Raw genomic sequence first — 11,408 nt, 5'->3', positions numbered from 1 at the left:
GGTGTGATGTCATTCTGTGCAGTGCTGGTGTGGGTGTGATGTCATCACTTTGGAATGCTCAGCCGGGTGTGACATCATTCTATGCAGTGCTGGTGTGGGTGTGATGTCATCACTGTGGAATGCTCAAATGGGTGCGATGGCTTTCTGATCCCCTAAGCAGGAGCCCAGCCCTTTTCTGGCTAGGCTAGAGCAGGTCCCATAGAACCCTGGATGTTACATGCAAGAGGTCTATTCCCCCTCTTCCCAAGCTACCAGGAGCCGAGCTCGGCCCAGCCCGGGAAATAGTGGCTCCTTGTTCTTTCTGCCCCTTCCCTCCTTGTTGGTGGAGCTTAGAGAAGAAACAGAAGGTGGGTCTGTCCAAAAGGAACATAAATATTGGATTTTCCTGTGCGGTTGCAGGGACCCAGCCATGAATGTGCCTCTCACAGGCCAGCTGCACAGAAACCTCTTTCATAGCACGGTGCCGTGCTTTGGAGAACGAAACCCTGAAGGGGAAGCAGTCACCCTCAACCCAGGGCACTTCAGGCACATTAGGGAAGGGGGAGTCACCTGGCGTTTGGCGTCCAAGGAATTAGCCGGTGGGGGGTGGGTTGGATCATGCTGGGGAAGTGCTTTAGCGGACAAGAGGCCGGTGTCGATGCCTGGGACTCGTACATGAGGATCCAAGAGAAACAGCGACCGGGGGCAAGGCTTGGGAGACGGAAGCAGCAGACTGGAAATACCTAGACGCCTTGGCTCACCCACAGTCGGCTCCCAGAAGGGCTGGCTTGGGCTTGGCCCCCTCCGCCTTCAGAGGCGCATAAACAAGAGCTTGCTCGAGGGGGGAGGGGAGGTTAAATATGGACATTAAATATTGTGGGACAATAATTTAAAGGGATTTTTTCCCCCAGTATCCTCAGCCAGAATCTCTCCTCCCCTCCCCCCTGCTGCCATGCCAGGTCTCACAAGGGGCAGCTTCTGCTTGGGGGTAGGTCGGGTACAAGTCACCCAGAAGGTAACTCCGCTGAAGTCAGGCGGTTCCTCCCGATTCACACCGGGATAAGCGGGCAGAGTCCGGCTCGGCCGATGGATGGGGGTGGGGGGTGAGTGTAAGGAACGGGGAGCAGAGAAGTGGGGGAGCACTGGAAGGTGAGTGTGCAGGGAGGGGGGTATTTAACCTAGGGATCGGGGTGGGAGGAGGGAGCCCCTGGGCTAGTTTTGTTCCAGGCAGGCTGTGCCGTGTGAAGAAACGTCGTCAGGGTAAGTGGGGCCTGGACCAGCCTGAATTCTGGCCTCCTTCCTCCTGCCCTCTCGCTCTCACTCCAAAGCCGCCTCCCCAGACACTCTGCCACCCCCCAGAATCAACTCATCTTCCACGCTGCGCCTTAGATCTCCCTGCCCAGTCAGGCAGCCCCACCCACCCCAGCAGGCAGCTGACAGGCCCCCATTCCCCCCCACGCCACGCTGCACCTCCCACCGAGCCAGGGGCCCCTGTCCTGGGTCCCACTCCTGCCTCCGAGTCTGAGTGCTCGGGGTGGGGAACAGAGTCAGGAGCATGTGCTCAGCTTGCAGAAAACTCAGCTCGAACGCTCGTTCATTCTCGATCTAGGCGTCTCCACCTGCGGGGGGCGGAGAAACCGCCTTGCTTTCTGGGCCTGTCCTGTCAGGAACGCTCCCAGAGCCCACCCAGCAGAAAGCTGCACTGTGCCCCCATGCACGGGGCTCTGGGAGGGGAGCGCATGGCACTGTGAAAGGACTGTGCTGCGATCTCTGCCTGGCTGCATCTGCTTAACAATGTGTCCCGCCCGGCTCTGTCGGCGAGGGTTAAGTACGCCCAGTGGCGTGAGGCTGCGAGGCGTATAACAGGCCTCATTCCGATCTCGCCCCTTTACACTGCTGTAATCCAGAGTCACTAGGGTGACCAGAGGGCAAGTGTTAAAAATCGGGACAGGGTGTGGGGGGTAATAGGTGCCTATATAAGAAAAAGCCCCCAAAATCGAGACTGTCCCTATAAAATCAGGACATCTGGTCACCCTAAGAGTCACTCCCGTGACGTTCCCCTCTGAGCGGAAGGGCCGTCCTGTGGACTGGCACTCGGGAGATCTGGAGTCAATTCCCTGGCTTTGCTACAGACTCCTGGAATCGGAGGAATCGGCCTAAAGCCGGCCCTGCACGTTGGGCTGGTTGTTGAGTGTTCCTGGGCCTCAGTTTCCCCCCTGGAACATGGCCTGATAAGCAAGGCGGGTCGGAAACAAGACATTCTGTTTCGCAACAAAATTTGAGATTTTGACCTTTGTTTTCGTTCTGCGGCAGAGGGAAAAAGAGGCAAAATTAATGAGAGCGAGTGAGCGCCACCCCAGAATAGCCAGTCGCCTGGAGGTTAGGGCACTCCCTGGGATGCAGAAGGTCGAGGTACAAGTAATCTGGGTTTCCCACATGCCAGGCGACTGCCCTGACCACGTAGCCATTCTGGGGTGTGCTCTTGCTTCCCCCCCGTGATTTCAGCCCAGGCCTCTCGGCGCTGTTCTCATTGTATTATTCAAGGCGATGGGTGTGACCGAGCACGTTGGCCCGCAGCGAGCTCGCATCCCGTCTGCCTTTCGGGGGGCTTGCTGCAGTCCTCCCGCCAGAAAACAAGGGTTGGGATTCCCAGCATCCCTTGGGTAAAAAAACGCCGCCTCGGATTTACATTGTACAAACACTGCTGCCCTCCAGGAACCAGCAAGAGCCAGCAGGGAGCCGTCCCGGCCCCTTCCATCCCCTTCCCCTTCAGAATGTGGAAAAGTCAAACACGCTCCCCTTTACTGTGATCTCGTCCCTTCCACTGCACCGCCCGGGGCCATCGTGGAGGCAGCTCCCGAGCAGTCACTGCAACAGGCTTACGGAGGGGGCAGACTAGACTTCTGTGCCCTGCAGCCATGCCTGCTTCTGACCCCCAGCTGGCTAGGAAGGGGTGGTCTGGAGCCACTTGCAGCATAGACTCCCCGTGTCCCTGTCCCACACGTGCCGTATTGCAGCTGGCACAGTGGGGCAAAGAGGGACCCTTGGGTCCCCCCTCTCTGTGCATACAGGCAGGGCCAGTTACAGTCTGAACCTTTATCAGTAGCAGCCAACAGGACAGCTGTGTGACGCTGTCCCTGGTGCCTCCGTCCCCTCTGAGTGCAGGCAACAGCTCCCTTTCTACACAGCGTTTTTATTTTTTATACTGTGATAGCCCCCCCCCCCCCCCCAATCATGGACCAGGACCGCACTTTGCAAGGAGCTGGACATCACGCTGAGGATCAATACTCTCCAGTGGCTCAGAGATCAGGGCCCCGCCCATTACAGGGCGCTGCTGGGAGACAAATATTTAATCTCCGATAAATGATCCCCTCCTGCTTGACAAATGTCTGTTATCGTTTCCTCACATATCACGCCTCGTGACTCAGCTTGTTGGCGTACGCCCAAGCAGCCCCCTCCCATTGGCTGAGCAGCTTTCCGGGCTCCAGCATCACATAGAAGGAGAAGGGCTCACATTGCTCTGAGGTCTGGGATATCACAGTCCAGATCTGAGGCCTCTCTGTGGGAACAGAGCTGGGAAGGAGAGAAACTCTGGCCAGGACAGCGAGGCGAGAGTTAGGAAAGACGAGCGGAGTCTGGTTTAAATAGGGTGGGACTTGGAAGTTTCCTTAAGGGTTGGAAGTTGCCAAGCGTCTCCTGAGAAGGACTGAGTGGCCTCAACCCCATTGGCCTGTACTAGATAGTCACCTTGCAGGATCGGGCCCTGAGCATGGTTTTATTAAAAAAAAAAAAAAAAAAAAAAGAAAATCACAAGAGATAGAGGGCGAGATGAACTGCACCTACCCCATGCCGCCATGGTGACACATAGAAGACAGCATTTGGCTGGGGATCCCGCTTGGGATTCTCCTGGCATAGGGGGCAGGAACTCCCTAGTGGGCAAAGAGCCAGCTTAGTTGGCTCCAATACCATGCAGTCCTCGGGGCCCCTGAGGACTGTTGCCAGATGGTGCAAATTGGAGCAGCCCCCAGGCTGCTCTAACCTATGACAGTTCACAGGGCCCAACGGAAAATCAGGGAGTTGATTACAAGTATCAGGGGGTAGCCGTGTTAGTCTGTATCCACAAAAACAACAAGGAGTCCGGTGGCACCTTAAAGACTAACAGATTTATTTGGGCATAAGCTTTCGTGGGTAAAAAACCTCACTTCTTCAGCTGCAAGAAGAAGTGCACCTGAAGAAGTGAGGTTTTTTACCCAAAGACTAAATCTGTTAGTCTTTAAGGTGCCACCGGACTCGGCGTTGATTACAGTAATCAACTATACCACCCACTGCACTGAGTGGAAACAGCACAGCAGAAAACCTGGCCCAGTATTTTGGGCTCCAAGGGTAACTTAGAGGGGTTTAAGAAATACGAATACAGTCACTTGTGCTCTCCATGACACCAGAGATTACGGACCTTGAGAGAATTTGTCCTAATCGGATTTACTTTGCCCAATCGATTCCAATTCTTTACTGTTTGCATTTTACTCAGCTTGGACTGTGAAAACAGCCTGGTCCATTTCACTCCTGTTTAAGTCAATTGCACTTTCAGTGGCACAAGGCTGCAGGGCTGGCTGGGTTGCCAGCACAGCAGAGGAATGTTTAGCTCAGACAAAATATTGTTTTCATTGGCATTTAAAAAAAAAAATAATCAAACTTAATGAAAATATTTGCATTAATATTAGGCTTTACAACCCTAAACTCTGGGCTCCAATAGGCCAGGCCATTGTTTGTGTAATGGTGACAACCGTACAACCAAGACTAGTTGGGTTTTAATCGGCAGCATCTAATGGATACACAAATGGGTGGCTGCTGCCGGGCTGGCTTTCGGTGTGCGTTTGCTCATTGCTGGAGGCGATGTGATCCGAGTCAAACACTCCAGTGTAAAAACTCACCACAACCTCAACCCCACAGAAACCACCCTGGCATTTGGCACTAATTGCCCCCCTCTGGTTGGCAGGCTCGGGGTGAGGCTGAGGTCTGATCTGATCCCCAGAGGGTGGTCTGTTTCCAGCTCAGAGCTGAGGCATGCTGGTAGCAGGGGGAGAAATGCAGCATGAGGGGAAACTGGCCTGATGCAGCTCATATTGTGCTTGTTCTGTGGAAAGATAAAGTACTTCAGTCTCCAGGGCTGACCTTCGATCGACACTCAGTTCACCACACAAAATCAAACAACTACAAACCGGTTCTTAAAACGCGGCCCAAGTGACGCTGAGGTCTGAGGAGAGTTCTGGACTCTCTCCTCTGCTAGGGATTCTCCGGGCATGGAGGGGTGGGCATTCCCTAGAGTGCATATAGCCAGCGTGAGTGGCTTCGATGCCATCCTTTCTGCAGCCCTTGCTGCAGGGGGCACTCCGTTGGCAGGTGGTCCTTTGAGGGCTGGGTTCTCAAAGCTTTCCAGACTGTGACCCTGTGTTACAGCAGAATGAAGTTTCAGGACCTCCCTCTTAAATCTAGCTAAAAGGAAGGGAGGGTGGACAGCCCCCGGGTGGAGAACCCATGCCATAGGCTGCAGGGCTGGGGCGGGGGAGGGCACTTTTTGGCTGGGCCAAACCAGAGTGACACTGACCCTGTGTCCCAGGTGGCAACGCCACTCATTCAGATGTAGAGGGGATGGGTGTAGGGGTTCATGGGGCAGGGCAGGTCAGGCTGCCGGGGAAAATCTGTGCTCCCTGCCACTTTAAATGGGGCTCTGCAGTCCCTGTCTAAAGCAACATAGACCGAAAGAGCTGAGATAGGCACAGCCCTGTCAAGGCTGATTCCTCACTCTGGCACGTCGAGTGCAGAAGGTGGGGGCCCGCAAGGATTCTAAAAATTAATACTGGCCACTCCAGGCTTGTATTAAACTCCCAAGGTTACAGCTTTTCTCTGACCTTGGATGGGTAGATGCTGCCACCACCCAAGTGCAAAAGACCCCTTTTAGGACCCAGGAAGGCGCACTTGGGAATTCCTTCCTGTAGGGTACCCTCAAGCCCTTTCACACACACACCCTCCAATCCAGGGAAGAGCTGAGAAAGAAAACAAAGGAAATTTGTTACCACCAGCTAATTAAAAAAACATGTGCACAAACCGCTTAAGACACAAAAATTCAAATCCTGTTCTTAAAAAAGGTAAAATTTATTAATAACAACAAGAAAGAAATCCATTTGAAAACTCAGGCTATTACTAGATTTTAAAAGAACAATTCCAAAAATTAAGCACTCAAAATAGCTTTCTTGGGAGTTCAGCCTAAAGGTGACAAGCAAACAAAAGCATCTGAGGTGAGCACAGAGGAGTCCACTAGCCATAAGAAATAAACCTAATCGCGTCTTCCTAAATATTTCCTGATCTACTTACATAGCTGGGTTTTCAAATAAGCAGTTTCTAGGTATGATTCTGATGGTTTCATACCTGGCCCAAGCATCTCACAGTTCCCCTCTTCCTCGGAGAACAACAACAGACACAAAGGGGAAGTTTTCCCCCAATTTTAAAAAGTTCTAGCCTTCCCATTGGCTCTTTTGGTCAGGTGCCCACTCCCTTTCTTTTACCTAGGGACTTTTTTAACCCTTTAGCAAGTAGAGAACAGCTACTAACAGGGCTGGCTGGGTGTTCATAAAAGGGAGCCCCCTTCATTTATCACAGCCCCCGACACCATAGTGTCTGAGCACTTCACAAGCACTGATGCATTTAACCTCGCAACACCCCTGGTCAGTTTCATTAGCCCCATTTCACAGATGGGAAACAGGCACAGACCCGCCTGCAGTCACTCGTGAGTCAGTGGTAGAGCCAGCCACTAAATCAAGCTCCTCTGAGTTTCACGCCAATGCTTTTTCCACACGCCCATCTCCTCTCCAACATGCTGAGGTCATATGCCTGGAGGATCACAGGCTGCCTTGCCGGAGGATCTAAACACACGGAGACCCAGGAACACCTGGGTTCTAATCCCAGCTCAGACACTGACACCTCTCTCTGGCCTTGGACAAGTCACTTAGTTCTACCTCTGGTTCTACCTCCCTTTGTCAACTGGGGACGATGATAGTGGCTTTGTGCGTGGGTATATGGAGGGGGGAATTCTGAGGGTTAGCTCAAGTCTGACAAACGCTAAGGCATATTAAGCTTTCCGAGACAGCCCCCTCTGGGGATAAGAATGGAATTTAGGTTGTGAGCTTTGAGGCAGGGACTGTCTGTTTGTCCAGCGCCTAGCACACTGGGGTCCTGGCTCATCACTGGGGCACCCAGGAGCTATGGTAATACAATCATAATAATGTAATGCTTCGCCTTGCCTTTCTTGGCTTTGGTTTCTGAGTATTTATTTACAGCATTTGTGCTGTTACCACACTGAGGTCATCGGCTCCGGCCAGTGAACCGGCTGCATGTGATGTTGGCTGGCACGCCTCTAGAAGAGATCTTTGTGGCCCCAAAGCTTCTCTGCTATGTGACACCCGGCTGAGAGATGGCACATTATCGACTGCTCCCTGTTCAACAGTGTCCAAAAGACCAATTTTCATCCTAAGTAAATTTAACCATCTCATTAGTGCCCCTTCATATTGCTATGGCAGTGGTCAATGCATGGTGCTGTTACATGTAGTCTTACAAGTTTCTTTTTTTTGGCAGGCAAGCAAGTGTTTAGTCTTGGAAGAAACTGCTGTGTTGTGTTTTGTGATGATATTTCTTTCTGGGGGAGCTGTTGCAAGCAGTGGGGAGGATGCTCCCTGCCTTAGTCTCTCCAACTGGAGTCAATTCTGGAGGACGAGATGCTCCCTGGCAACGGGGCTTTGGTATTTGGGCTCAGATTCTTGACAGAAAGGATGCCTGCATGCTATTTGTGACCACCTCTGTTCTAGGACTGATGTATATAAATCCTCGAGGTCTTGCCACTGAAATACAACAACAGTGCTGAGGACGCTTAAGTTGACAAGGAGGGTGGGGAAGCTTTGTGTCACATGGAAGGAAAAGAGAGCTCTAACCAGAGGTTTCTAACCAGAGCTGCATTTTGTTCCCAGGTTTGACTATCAGGAGCTGCTCCACAACTCCACCTTCTGCATCATCCCTCGCGGCAGGCGGCTGGGCTCCTTCCGCTTCCTGGAAGCGCTGCAGGTACCACAGCGGGCGAGACAGCGGGAAATGTCTGTAGTCAGTCCGTGAATTTCCCTCCTCACCCCAATCCCAGGGCACAGGAGCCTCTGAGAATGGAGAGAGAGAAGCAGACCAAGAGCCTGCACCTTCCCCCTTCCCCACACACTTATCTCAACTTCTCCGATCCTGCTCCTCCGAGATCTGTCCCCCTTCCCCATCCTCCTTCCTCTTCGCTCCTTCTACCCATCTTCTCTTTTCCCACTTCCATCCCCTTCCCTGCCACCCTCCACTCGCTGCTAGCCCTTCCTCTCCATTCCCTTGGCAGAGAGGCAGCCATCAGGAGGGTCCCTGAGGAAATCATGCCTGCCTCGGGCTGGCCGTGAGAAGGGTTAATGCTCCCAGGTCTTGGACGAAAGTGGGCTTTGAAAGGGGGCTCTTTAGAAAGTACTTGGGCTTCCAATACCACTAGCCAGCTGTTGTGCGCCTCCCTCGGGCCTGGTGTTTCCCCCACCTCCATCAGGCCCAGTGGCTGGGCTGTCGGTCCCTGAGCTGGTGGCTACGAGGCTCAATGGCCTGGGTCTCACGAGCGCCGTTGTCTGCTGTTTCTCATCGATCTAGGCTGCTTGCATCCCAGTGCTGCTCAGTAACGGCTGGGAGCTGCCGTTCTCCGAAGTGATCGACTGGAGTAAATCGGCCATTGTCGGGGACGAGAGGCTCCTCCTGCAGGTAACGCAGAGCCATGCTGCCTATGAGAGCCCGGCCTGGGATGGCACAGCGCGGTGGGGCACCATGCAGTGCCATCGTGTGAAGTGCCTTTCGCTCACAGCGCTGGACATTGGATCACCCTGTTCTGACAGCCTGGCTCTGGGATGGATGGGTGGATCATTCGTTAGCTGACTGCTGCGACAGAGCCAGCCGGGGCAGCCAGCAATCGGAAATTGGCCAACCAGTCGTTCCCTCTCCCAACCCTTGTCCCCTGTCTCCCATGGCAGATGTGTCCTGCCTCACCCTCCCACAGCTAGCTTAGAGCCCGGCTGCTCCCACTGAAGTCAGGGTGAGCTTTGCTATTGACTTCGGGGGCGGGCAGGCAGGATTGGAAGGATCATTAACACCCCGCAGGGACGGCTTAAGGGATGGATTTGTGTAGGCCCCAGCGGCGGCTTCTGGCACCAGTGCTCCAAGCGCGTGCCTGGGGCGGCAACCCGCGGGGGGCGTCCTGCCGGTTCCTGCGAGGGCGGCAGTCAAGCAGCCTTCGGCAGCATGCCTGCGGGAGGTCCGCTGGTAACGCGGATTCGGTGGCAATTCGGCGGCGGGTACGCCGAATCCGCGGGAACGGCGGACCTCCCGCAGGCATGCTGCCGAATCCGCGGGACCGGGGACCTCCTGCAGGCCCGCTGCCAAAGGCAGCCTGCCTGCCGTGCTTGGGGCGGCAAAAAAGCTAGAGCCGCCCCTTGTAGGCCCTATATAAACAAGCCTGCTGTGCACCTCTGCAAGGAACATTAAAGGCTAGATTGTAGCTTTAGGCTCAGCCCTGAGCAAGGGCTGGCATTTAAGTTGCCCCCTTTCCCCACCCGGAGTAGCCGTGTGAGGAACAAACCCCTTCCCCCTTGCTCTGAGTGTGTAATAATTTGCTACTGGCCTATATCCACAGCAAGTTCCAGTGAGCCCCAGGACAGCTCAGCTGTGCTGGCTGGCACGTTGAAGGGGGAAGCCAAAGATCCACCTGCCCACTCCCCCACACCTGCTCCCCTGGGGTGGGTGGGGTGAGCCGCTGCTATGCACCCAAACCCAAGGTCCAAAGAGCCATCACAGGGCTGGCAGACGAAGGAGGTCTGACTCCCCCTTAGTGCCCTGCAGGGGTGTCACGTTAACTGTTGAATATTGACTCCTTTAAATGGGCAACGGAACTTCACGTTCCTCTGATTGTTCCAGGCCAGGCTGGACGTTTCCAAACACACCTTTCTGGGGTGAGTGTGTGAAGTCACCTTCCCAGCGGCTAATCCGGGCTGGGAGAGGCCAGTGGTATTGCAGGCAGGCTCCAGGTTCCACCAGGGCTGCCCGATACACAGAGAGCTGCTTGTTGCTGACTGTGGGCGTCCCAGGCAGAGAGCCACATTGGGAAGACATCGAGAGGCAGTTGGGGTTATGGGGTGAGAGGTGCCACAGCTCTTCCCTGGGCTGGGTTGCACCCCAGAATGTGCATGTCACAATGGGCAGACAGTCCTAGTCACAATCTAGCCCAGAATCCCTCTGTCTCAATTTAGGAGAGATGGCCCAGTGGTTAAGGCATTAGCCTGAAACTTAGGTTCGATGCCCTGCTCTGCCACAGACATCTTGGGTGGCTTTGGGACAGTCACTTTGTCTCTCTACGCTGCAGTTCCCCATCTGTACAATGGGGACACTAGCACTGCCCTGCCTCACAGGGGAAGATAAATAAAGATTGTGAGGTACTCAGGTGCCCCAGGAATGGGGGCTTGATACATAACAGAGACAGGCAGACAATCCCCATACTAGGTAGGGAAAACTGCACCCCTTTTAGAGAGGGGGAAACCGAGGCACGGGATAGTTATGTGACATCGCCAAGGCCACAGAGAAAGTCAGTGGCATAATTGAAAATGGAACTGAAAACTCCCAAGGCCCAGCTGTTAAAAAACACCCACAAAAGAACCCTTGTAGGGGTCTGTTTGATATGGGGCGAGGGTCCTTTTAAGGATTTGCACATCAGGCTAAGAAAAGTGGCCGGATCGAGGCCTGTTTTTGTTTAAAATGTTTTTAACCCTACAGTGCTCTGGCCAGGGTTAGGGCCCGGCTCCCCAATCAGAGGGAGTAGACGCTGCCTGGCTGCATAAACCTTACTAACCCTGTCCCCTCTCTCTGTCTCCCCCTTTCCGTGGTTTCTGTCCTGCTCAGATTCCTTCCACCGTTCGCTGTCTCCACAGTGACAAGATCCTGGCGTTCCAGCAGCAAACCCAGTTCCTGTGGGAAGCATATTTCTCCTCCGTGGAGAAAATAGTGCAAACCACCCTTGAGGTGAGCCACAAGCTTCTGGTATCTCTCCCTCAGTGACCTTTCCACGTAGTTTGGTTGTTTTCTAAACAGGCTGCTTGCAGCAGCAACAACAGCTGGGACCCACAAGAGCTGGGTGGTGGAAAATCCCACCCTGGCTCCATCCCGTAGGGGGTGAAAGCTGATCAAGGGAGAGGGACTGGCACCGGCTCAGTGAGTAGACTGATGGGAAATGTATAGCGACTGCATTGCCAGCCACTAGGGGGCACTGTAGGGGATGGGGCAGGAGTGCTGGTTGTGGGGGGCTGCCTAGCTACTCCAGGCCCAGCCTC

At 54.1% G+C, this 11,408-nt stretch overlaps 1 protein-coding gene across 1 annotated transcript in view; it reads left to right on the top strand.

Annotated features, from left to right (window-relative positions):
- EXTL1 (exostosin like glycosyltransferase 1) overlaps positions 1–11,408 on the top strand; it is a 48,278-nt gene that overhangs the window by 28,342 nt on the left and 8,528 nt on the right. Inside the window, exons 2-4 of the mRNA XM_024203676.2 lie at positions 7,998–8,091; positions 8,689–8,796; positions 10,981–11,100. Of these exons, the coding sequence (XP_024059444.2) occupies positions 7,998–8,091; positions 8,689–8,796; positions 10,981–11,100 (322 nt within the window). The remainder of the gene's footprint in view (positions 1–7,997; positions 8,092–8,688; positions 8,797–10,980; positions 11,101–11,408) is intronic.

Source organism: Terrapene carolina, unplaced genomic scaffold (assembly GCF_002925995.2).
Source record: "Terrapene carolina triunguis isolate 2854851 unplaced genomic scaffold, T_m_triunguis-2.0 Scaffold236, whole genome shotgun sequence".
NCBI classification, from domain to species: domain Eukaryota; kingdom Metazoa; phylum Chordata; order Testudines; family Emydidae; genus Terrapene; species Terrapene triunguis.
Note: the sequence above shows the minus strand (reverse complement) of the source record. Positions and strands in the feature narration are given on the sequence as shown.